An 11,211-nucleotide genomic window follows, 5' to 3' on the forward strand; every position below is an offset into this window, starting at 1 on the left:
GACAGTGCAGAGCCCGCTTGGGATTCTCTGCCCCTCCCCTGATCATGTTCTGTCTCTCTTTCTCTCTCAAAATAAAATAAAATAAAAATTAAAAAAAATAAAAATAGAAATTTAAGGGGTACCTGGCCAGCTCAGTTGGTAGAGCATGCAACTCTTGATCTCAGGGGTTATGAGTTTGAGCCCCACCTTGTGTGTGGAGCCTACTTAAAATTTAAATAATGAAAAATAAAAATAAATAAAAGTAGAAATTTAAAGTGGTTTCAAAGATTATTTTCTATTTTAAAATCTGTAATTGTTAGAACTAATGTTACGCTTTAAAACTATCTAAAAGTATGAGCATCTGGGTGACTCAGTCGGTTAAACATCGGACTTCAGCTCAGATGATGGTCTTGCAGTTCGTGATTTCAAGCCCCTCATTGGGCTCTGTGCTGACAGCTCAGAGCCTGGAGCCCACTTCAGATTCTGTGTCTCCCTCTCTCTCACCACTTGCTCTCTCTCTCTCTCTCTCTCTTTCTCTCAAAAATAGATAAACATTAAAAAAATTTCTTTTTAATGTCTAGAGGGACATCTGGCTGACTGTCGGAAGAGCATGCAACTCTTGATCTCAGGGTTGTGAGTTCAAGCCCCATGTTGGGTGTAGAGATTACTTAAAAATATAAAACCTAAAAAACTAAAAAATAAAAGTAAAACAAAATCTTTAAAAATAAATAATTAAAACTGTTTATGGATTTCTTTTCCATTCGACTGCCTGTATATCATTTGTTGGACCTTCTGTGTAGCACAATAAGATAAATTATTTAAGTTCATTCTTAGATGTGTACATTTTGTCTCTTTATCCACAATTGACTAGCTCTTTATAGTATCTTTATAAATATCATTTCACATTGTCATGTCAAAAATAAGAAATTGTGGGGTGCCTGGGTGGCTCAGTCAGTTAAGCAACTGACTCTTGGTTTCTACTCAGGTCATGCTCTCATGGTTTGTGAGTTCGAGCCCCACGTTGGGCTTTGCACTGTCAGTGCATCCTCCTTTGGATTCTCTCTCTGCCCCTCCTGCATGTTTTTGCACTTTCTCTTTCTCTCTCAAAATAAGTAAATAAACTTTAAAAAAATAGATTGTAAATAAGGTGACTCAATTCCCATTCTAAATGAATTAGGGGATATAAAATAAATACATAGAAATATAGAAATTAAAAATTTTAATAAAATTATTGTGTAATCATTTTAAGTGAGATCCTGGAATTTATTTAACTTTATCATTTCAGAACTGAACTCTGTTCTTAGGCCCATTAAATTTAAAGTTGCCAGGGCATCTGGGTGGCTCAGTTGATTGTCTGTCTGACTTCGGTTCAGGTCATGATCTCACAGTTGTGAGTTTGAGCCTCACATCAGGCTCTGTGCTGACAGCTCGGAGCCTGGAGCCTGCTTCGGATTCTGTGTCTCGCTGTGTCTCTCTGCCCTGCCCCCGCTTGCACTCTGTCTCTCTCTCTCTCAAAAATAAATAAACGTAAAAAAAAAATTTTAGGTTGCCATAGTAGATACAGTTGATATGACTTGATGTAATAATAGTTGAGCAATTCACCATTAACAGTGCACAAGGGATTTTTCCAAGGCTTTACAAAAGGAATAATCATAATGCTCTAGATTCTTTTTTTTTTTTTTTTTTAATTTTTGTTTTAACGTTTATTTATTTTTGAGACAAAGAGAGACAGAGCATGAACGGGGGAGGGGCAGAGAGAGAGGGAGACACAGAATTGGAAACAGGCTCCAGGCTCTGAGCCATCAGCCCAGAGCCCGACACGGGGCTCGAACTCACGGACCGTGAGATCGTGACCTGAGCTGAAGTCAGACACTTAATCGACTGAGCCACCCAGGCACCCCTCTAGATTCTTTATGTTCATCACAGGTTTTTAAAAATTTAGTTCAATTAATTGACTAATGTTTCTCAATCGATATATATTTTTTAACAAATCATTTAGGTGGATGAATGGTGAATTTTTTTTATGCTAGTGTTACAGTATATTTGATCAGTTTAAAAAGTTTCATATCAGTCTTCTCATCAGTTATCCTTAATATGAATACTGTTACAAGAAGGATTTTTTTAAAGTTACCGTTGCTTTTGTTTTGATAAGTGAGCATGTGCTGCTGCCCACTCGGTTGGTGAATTTTAGAGCATAGATTGATGGTTCTAAAAACTCCTCTCTGCCTGGATTTTCTGCTAAACAAATGATTTAATAATGTCTTGTGGGAAATATTCTGATGAAAGAATTTTAAGATACACATCTTTTTATGTACAAATTGAAATAAATACATCAATCTTTTTGTTTTGTTTTGCTTTAATAGCAGCAGCTGGTGCTTTGAATGTAAATGTGAAGAAAGAAATATCTAGTCCTTCAAGACCTTGCTCTTTTGAAGAGGCCATGAAAGGTACCAAGTTGATTCTTTTCAAAAATTATAAATAGGTTATCCTATATGTTTTCTCTAGCAAATCTTACTATTTGGTTTTCTCTCACATACTTGGGACACTTAGCAGGGTATCTTCCATATCCCAAAATAAATATTTGTTTAACTTCACTGAATGCTTGTTTCCCAACTTGATATTTCCCTTAAGTCACCATATGAACAAACTTTTTTTAAACATGTTGGAGTAGAGGAGACTTTTGTTTTGTTTTTCATTCCTCAGTGTTAAAAATATTAAAAATATAAAATACAGTAATGTATGTAAAATAGAGTTTTTAAAAGTTTCTTGGGGCACCTGGGTGGCTCAGTCGGTTGGGCATCTGACTTCAGCTCAGGTCACGATCTCACGGTCCGTGAGTTCGAGCCCCGTGTCGGGCTCTGTGCTGACAGCTCAGAGCCTGGAGCCTACTTCAGATTCTGTGTCTCCCTCTCTCTCTGCTCCTTCCCCACTCATGCTCTGTCTCTGTCTCTCAAAAATGAATAAACATTAAAATTTTTTTAAGTTTTTTTAGTTACTCTTTTCTTCTGACATCTTTATTCACTCTTTGCCAATCCCAAGAGACAATGAAGATATCTTCAAGATGTTATAATGTAGTAGAGTAGATTTTTTTTCTTTCTGTCTGTCTAGTTTTTATTCCCCTATCTTGCATGCTTTATTCCACACCCAACCTTTAATACCTCAGGTGGCTGACACATGGTGGTGGAGCCAGAATCGAGTACATATTTTTCTTAATAGACTTCTAACACAAGTAGATACTCAGTGATGATGCTTTTTTGCCATTATATATGAAGAGGTCAATTATATAATGGCCATTGATTTATTCTTCTAATTCTAGCCTTTATTTGTACTTTTCTGCCTTGGAATTCATGTGAGTTAAATCAAATAAAATTTTAAAATTAAAAATACTTAATCAAATACAGTGGGTTTTTTTTTTTTTTTTAATATTGTCAGTAAAATTCAGCATTCATATACATATAGCATGTTCGGTATGCCTGTCATTTTAATTTCTGACCATGAACACTTTCAGAGTAGGTTAGTGAGGAATAATGCAGCAGTAAGTAATCTGCCAAGGTTATCTGATTCAACTACAAGATTTACAAAACTGTATAATGGCTAACAATAGCTAACATTTATTGAACGTATATTAAGTACTCAGCAAAATGCCATGCTCTTTACTGACACTATTTCCAAACTCTCTGAGGTAGGTAATTTATTATTCTCACTTCACAGAGGAGTAAACCAAGGTTCCAGAGAAATTAAATAATTTGCCCAAGGTCACTTAGCTAGTGTTAACAAAGGAAGGGTGCCTGGGTAGCTCAGTCCGTTAAGCAACCAACTCTTGATCTCGGCTCAGGTCATGATCTCACAGTTCGTGGGATCAAGCCCTGCATGGATGGCAAAGTTGGCAAAAAACAGACCACAGGAGCACCTGAGTGGCTCAGTCGGTTGAGCATCCGGCTTCAGCTCAGGTCATGACCTCACGATTTGTGAGTACGAGCCTTACATCGGGCTGTCTGCTATCAACACAGAGCCGGCTTCTGATCCTCTATCCCTCTATCTCTCTGCACCTCCCCCGCTCACTCTCTGTCTCAAAAATAAATAAACATTTTTTTAAAAAGGATTAGAAACAAACACACAGATACATGCTATTAATTTTTCACAATTCAGACCTTATTTTGACAGTTACAAGTGAAATCATGGTAAAAATTTTTTGAAGATAGAATATTAAATTGAATGCTAAACTTATCAATTTAATTTTTTCACTTGTCATTTTAAATAGAATATCATTATTTGGAGATTCGTGATCAATTTTAAAAATAGTAGCTTTCAGAACCAGGAATTTTTTTTGACATATGTCTTATTTTTATGATTGCTTGAAATCAGAGCTTTAGTATAATATCACAGTGCCATCTGAGAGATTTAATTAGGTATCGTTTAATGAAGACTGAGCATTAAAAATGACTTTTAAACTTGTGTGCTGGCAGGAATCTTCCAAGTGACTTAAATAGACATCAATTACAATAAGATATAGAACTTGGGGCGCCTGGGTGGCTAAATCGATTAGATGTCTGACTTGATTTTGGCTCAGGTCATTATCTTGCAGTTCTTGGGTTCAAGTCCCGTGTGAGCCTCTGTGCTGACAGTGCAGAGCCTGCTTGGGATTCTGTCTCTCCCTGTCTCTCTGCCCCTTCCCTGCTCACTCACCTGCTCTCTCTCTCTCTCTTTCAAAGCATAAATAAATAAACTTAAAAAAAATAAAAAACAAAATTTAGAACTTGATAACCTAAATATGATAGTTTTTGAAAGCTTTTGCTCTAAAGGAAATTTCTAATTCCTTGGAGAGGTGTCAGGCGAGAGTGGGTGGAGAGTAAAGAGGATAAGTGCACTGTGTCTATATCCTTTACACAAAAATAATACAAATTAAGTAAGACAAAGTATATAGTATAAACTACTGTTAACAGTTTCTTGGGCATATTTCCAGAAAGTTTTTTGTATCTATAGGTACAGGTAGATGTGAGGGGATTCTCTAGATAGATCGCTCAAAGACTTTTTTACTGCAGGTTTAGGATTCAGGGATAAAGTATAGTTGAGCCTCGAATAACACAGGTTTGAACTGCACAGGTACACTTATGGAGATTTTTTCAGTAGATATGGTATATCTATTTTCCTAATGATTTTCTTAATAGCACTTTCTTTTCTCTAGCCTACTTTATTATAAGAATATAGTATGTAATACATATAACATACAAAATATGTTAATCAGCTGTTTATTTTATGGGTTAGACTTCTGGTCAACTGTAGGCTATCATTAGTTTTGATACAGTCAAAACTAATTATGTATTAGTTTTGATACAAAGTTTTGAGACAGTCAAAAGTTCTGTGCAGATTTTCAACTGTGTGGCAGTGTCAGTACCTCAACCCCCACATTGTTCGAGGATCAACTTGTATTGATGTGCATTCCCTCATGGTTTCAGCTCTGTAAGCAGTGGTTAATTGGATGAGTGTGAAAAATAGTTGAGAACATATACTTTTTTCTAACTGGTTTTAACTATGTGGAAAGGTTTTGAAGCTTGGAGGAGACATATCTCAATCTCATTTTACAGATGAATAAAACCAAGGCTTAGAGAAGTTAAGTAATTTGCTCAAGGTCACACAGCTAGTAACTGACATAGCTTGCAACTTAGATTTCCCCCAAAACTATTATTTCTTCCCCTCTAAATCTTAATTTATGTTTTAATCTAACATATTTGTACTTGATCTAAAGGCTGCTTGCTGACAACAAACTTTTAGTAAAGATTGTTCTGAGTTTCAACAACTGTCTGCAGGGATAGAAGAGAATACTGTTTAAAAGTTGTTTGGCATAGGGACCCCCGGATGGCTCAGTCTGTTAAGTGTCTGACTTCAGCTCAGGCCATGATCTCATGAGTTTGAGCCCTGCGTCAGTCTCAGAGCCTGGAGCATACTTCGGATTCTATGTCTCCCTCTCTCTCTGCCCCTCCCCTGCTCACACTCTGTCTCTCTCCCTCAAAAAATTAATAAACATTAAAACATTTTTTTAAAAAGTTGTTTGGCATAACCTATCAATACTAATATTCTTCACAAATTCAAATTGATGTTTGGATGATGAAATGTGTTTATCTTCTCTTATGGATTTTCTGAATTGGCTTAAAAGTTCTCCCCTAACCCTTAGGCAATACAAAGACTTTACATGTTTGATGTTTTTTTCCTTTTTCACTAAAATATAATTTCTAGGCAGTAGGACTTTATCCATCTTTTTTTTTTTAAGTTTATTTTTTTGAGAGAGAGAGAAACCGAGCATGCAAGTGGACAAGGGGCAGAATGAGAGGGAAAGAGGGAGAATCTCAGGCAGGCCCCATGCTATTAGCCCAGAGGCCAGCATGGGGCTCAGTTCATTAACTGCAAGATCATGACCTGAGCCAAGATCAAGAGGGGGACATTTAACTGACTGAACCACCCAGGCGCCCTGGGATTTATCCATCTTAATCATCATTGGAACTCAGAACAGTGCCTGAAACTTTGTAAAGGATTATAAATACATAATGAGAATGTAGGAAAGAAAGGTAGAGTGACATCTCTCAACCCATTTAATATTGTTTACTGGTCCATTAAGATACAGTTACAGGTTCTGGGATACGATAGATAGTATAAACTCACTTTTCCCTGTTCCTCCCTTCTAAATCTACCAAATTATGTTGGAGATAATTGAACAGTCGTAAAAACACTTTGAAAATAGAAAGAAGAAAGTGGACAGGCTAGGGACCTCAGAACTTGGAGACTGACCCTAAGTGAGTTTTCTGGGTTTTCTTTATATCTACCATTTATCTGAATTGGGCACCAGAGAAGTCTGTGACTCAAAACTGGCAACAGGTACAGACAGAATAAATCAACAAATAAGCATGAGTAGCCTGCTCTGAAAGACCAGGAAAGGCCAAGCCTAGTAGAGGCTTAGTAGGATGACTCCTACCTAGTGGCAGCAGCTGACCCACTAGCAAAATTGGGGGACCATCTAACCCCCCCACCCACATTTGTGGTAGCAACAGCAGAACTTGAGATGGTCAACCCACTCCATGCCTCACACCTGCCAAGTAGCGGTGGGCCAGATATCCAGACAGTAGAACCGAGGAGGGCCAAAACACAGGCTTCACATAAGCCAGGTGAAGCAGGTCAGTCGGTCTGCAGAAGAGGGAACAACAGAACCCAGGGAGCCAACCCATCCCCTACCCCATACCAGGCCATAGCACACAGGCCCTGTGCTGCCTGTATTGGTGGTATCAGCAGGTCCTGTGTCTCCCTGTCCTTCCCCCAACAGCAGAGGAAGACCCAGGCCAAGTGTCTCCTAATCTTCCACCCAGTAATAGAAGGCAGTCCAATGGCAGAAAGTGAAACAGATCCAGGGTGTCCCAAACTCTCACCCAATGGCCGGGAACCCACCCTGACCTTGAAGTTTTTGACCTTCCAACCAGTGGCAGAAGTAGCCCACATAAGTGCTTCCCTATCTCCAGCAGCACCAGCAGGGATAGAATGGGAAGCCCATTAGTATCAGGAGACCAGAGAGCATACCAGGAGAACTCTTTCCCTTTATGCAGATCCAGCATCCCTCACCACCTACACCAGGGAGCTCAGGGAAGCACCTTCCATTCTTGTGAGTAGCACCAGCAAGATTCTAGCTGTAGTTCATACATAGCTAAAACAATAAGCAAACCAGAATAAGTGTCAGAAAACTAAATGGTTATTGGCCATAGAAAGACTTCGTGCCTGTGGCTATAGAAAGATTTGTATCTTTGGGTGGACATTAGACAAATTGTCCTTTTCTTGTTTGTCTATACCAATAGACCTGCCTATCAGTAGTCTCCTTAGAGGAGTTAAAGACTCTTGCTCAACTTATTCCACCCATTCTCACTTTCCAAAAGGGGGGGGGTGGGGGGAAACTCTGATAATAAGAATTATTCTCCAGAGGTTCCTGGGTGGCTCAGTTGGTTAAGCATCCAAGTCTTGATTTTGGCTCAGGTCATGATATCAGGGTTGTGAGATCAAGCCCTGAGTCAGGCTCCACGCTCAGCACAGAGCCTGCTTGGGATTCTCTCTCTCTCTCTCTCTCTCTCTCTCTCTCTCTCTCTCCCTCTCCCCCTCACTCCTTCACTCTCTTCCCTCCCCCACTTGTATGTATGTGTGTCTCAAAATAACATTTTTTAAAAAAGAATTACTCTCTAAATAAATTTGGGCAAAAATCATGTACAGATCGATTTAACTGTAGGTGGTGCATTTACTTGTCAGTGAATTTTTATATAGTTTCTAATTGAATTGTAATATAAATTTGTCTTTAGATGTTAAACTTTTTAGGCCAGAAATATTATAATGAAAATTTGCAACATTACACTGTATCATTAACCAAACAGTCCACAACAAACTAAACTATGACAAAAGTAAAGTAAGATTATTCATTGCTTCATTAATTCAGCAAATGTTTATTGGTTACCTACTATGCACCACGCAACAACAAAATCTGCCTTCATGGCGCTCATATTCTACTAGAACTAAAAAGCAGAAATAGCAGTTGAAGGGGCGTCTGGGTGACTCATTCGGTTAAGCATCCGACTTCAGCTCAGGTCATGATCTCTTGGTTCGCAGGTTTGAGCCCCGCATCAGGCTCTTTGCTGTCAGCATGGAGCCTGCTTCAGATCCTCATACCCCTCTTTCTCTGCCCCTTCCTCACTCTCTTTCTCTCTCTCTCAAAAGTAAATAAACATCAAAAAAAAAAAAAAAGGATAGTTGAACATTATAGGATCAACTTAGGACATTACCAGTGGTCTTTCAAACTGTCCTTTGAGATGGGCCTAGAATACTTTTTTTTTTTTTTTTTAATTTTTTTTAACCTTTATTTATTTTTGAGACAGAGGGAGATAGAGCATGAATGGGGAGGGTCAGAGAGAGGGAGACACAGAATCTGAAACAGGCTCCAGGCTCTGAGCTGTCAGCACACAGCCCGACGCGGGGTTCGAACTCACGGACTGCGAGATCACGACTTGAGCCGGAGTCCAACGCTTAACCGACTGAGCCACCCAGGCGCCCCGAGATGGGCCTAGAATACTTTTAAATGCCTGCCTTGTGCGTGATCTTTAGTTTTGTCTCAGTCAAAATTGGATTATGAATTGAATTGTATTGGTATTGTTAGAATCTAGGTGAAAATAGGCCTGAGAATTCTTGAGTAAATGATCCATTTCTCAGAGTAATAAAGTGTAGAATATGAAAAATTAAATGAGCACTTTCCCCTCCCTCAATATAATCTATTTCCACAGGAGTTGTTTCTAGCCAATTAGCTGTGAGACCAGCTGAAGTAAGACAAGAAAATTTCAGATATTTGTAAATCAAAATATTTACAAAGATAGCCATCCTGGTCATATACCATATGCCACTTTAAAATCCTCTCTGTAGCTGGTATTTCTTCTCAGTATCAAACTAAGGAGTTTAACAGCTATGCCTTCTGGGGAATTTGTATGTGTCTCCACAGGGTTTCAAAGTAGTGGTAAACACTTAGATTCAGAATTTGGCTAGATGTTCAGTTCAGAGGACTATCATTTGTGGTATCAGTAGGCTCCACTAAATGCCAGTAGTGCAGACTTGAGATAAAAAAAGAAAGAAAAGGAATCAAGGAGGAAAAGTAGATATGCCAAAATGGTAAAACCTACGTTATCTGCTATATATTATGTCTCCGTAGTGTAAATCTGTAACTATTCCTGCAGAATGAAGGAGAGGGAAGTAGAAAATACTTGCTGGTTTTGCTTTGGAGATTTAATTGGTAAACCTAAAATAATTCTTAAATTTCTGAAAAGAAAAAAATTTAAGTCCTGTCTAAAAGAACTTAGCAAATACATGTTTTCTAAGACATTAATATAGAAAAGCAAAGTCTGTCTGGTTACTTGGTGGTATATGCTAATGAGACACTTGAGTTTTGTTGAGAGAAATGTTCCAACAATCCTATGGCCCTTACGAAGTTTTGATTTTATGCTGCTGGGCAGCCATATGCTAAGAGGAGAGTTGTGATTGAGTAGCTTTTACCTGGAGATTTCTAAACTGTATCCTACAATTTACTGTGGCTGTGTTGATTAGTGCAATTCATAGTACCTCGAAAGGGCCCTGAGGCGTATAGCTCGATAACTGAACTGCTTAAGCTTGTTGTTATCTAACCTGGCTCATATCAGGAGGCCTCAAGCCACTACTGCTTCAAAAGTGTGAAGCCTGTTTAAAATTCATTCTCTCCGGGTGCCTGGGTGGCTCAGTCAGTTGAGTGTCTGACCTCGGCTCAGATCATGATCTCACAGTTCGTGAGTTTGAGCCCCGCATCGGGCTCTGGGCTGACAGCTCGGAGCCTGGAGCCTGCTTCATATTATGTGTCTCCTTCTCTCTCTGCCCCTCCCTGCTCACGCTCTGTCTCTCTCTCAGAAATAAACATTAAAAAAAAATTTTTTTTTAAAGATTCATTTTCTCTCTCTCTCTCTCTCTCTCTCTCTCTCTCTCTCTTTCTTTCTCTCTCCCTCTCCATCTCTCTCCTCCCCACCCCGTTCCCCTCTCCCCTGCTCGCACACTTTCTCTCTCTCCCTTAAAAAAAAAAAAAAAAAGACATTTAAATCATGACTAAGTCAACATATTATAGAATGAAATAGTTGATGATTTTAAACCTTCTTTCTTTCTTTTTTTTTGTGTGTGTACAGCAATGAAAACTACTGGTTGTAACTTAGATAAGGTAAATATTCTTCCCAGTGCTCTGATCACTCCACTCATATCAAGCAGTATGATTAAGAGTGAAGATGTTACTCCAATGGAAGTAACAGAAAAAAGATCTTCCCCTATTTTTAAGGTAAGCTGCATTGATAAGTGCTCTACATCTTAATCTGTTATAAAAATTGCTATATTTTTAATAGTTTGATTACCTTTCCCCATGTTTATGCTTTTTACTTTTCCTGTTTCTTTCACATGTGTTTCTCTTTGGTTGCAGTTAATGAGTTTTGCTTTTCAGAGTGAATACTTTTACCAACCAATAAAATAGTCTGCAAAGTGACTTCTAATATATATTTTGGTAAGGAAGGAATTAATGTTAGCTGTACCTGTGGGATGTAGGGCATTAATGACAGTATAGGTTTAGTATTTTCAGAATTGGAGATGTTTTTTATTTCCTTTTTTTCCCCCAGTCTTTTTCTATAAGTCTCTTTCCCTTTCTCACTTATAACTTTC

At 38.4% G+C, this 11,211-nt stretch overlaps 1 protein-coding gene across 5 annotated transcripts in view; it reads left to right on the forward strand.

Annotated features, from left to right (window-relative positions):
• The window catches only part of NFAT5 (nuclear factor of activated T cells 5), a 117,368-nt gene that overhangs the window by 93,452 nt on the left and 12,705 nt on the right, over positions 1-11,211 (forward strand). For 3 of the 5 annotated variants that reach the window (XM_049622419.1, XM_049622422.1, XM_049622424.1), the window contains 2 exons: positions 2,343-2,426; positions 10,692-10,837. In XM_049622419.1, coding sequence (XP_049478376.1) covers positions 2,343-2,426; positions 10,692-10,837 — 230 coding nt within the window. The remainder of the gene's footprint in view (positions 1-2,342; positions 2,427-10,691; positions 10,838-11,211) is intronic. The other 2 variants (XM_049622420.1, XM_049622423.1) reach the window with 1 other exon arrangement.

The sequence above is a fragment of the Panthera uncia genome, assembly GCF_023721935.1.
Source record: "Panthera uncia isolate 11264 chromosome E2 unlocalized genomic scaffold, Puncia_PCG_1.0 HiC_scaffold_20, whole genome shotgun sequence".
In the NCBI taxonomy this organism is placed as follows: Eukaryota; Metazoa; Chordata; class Mammalia; order Carnivora; family Felidae; genus Panthera; species Panthera uncia.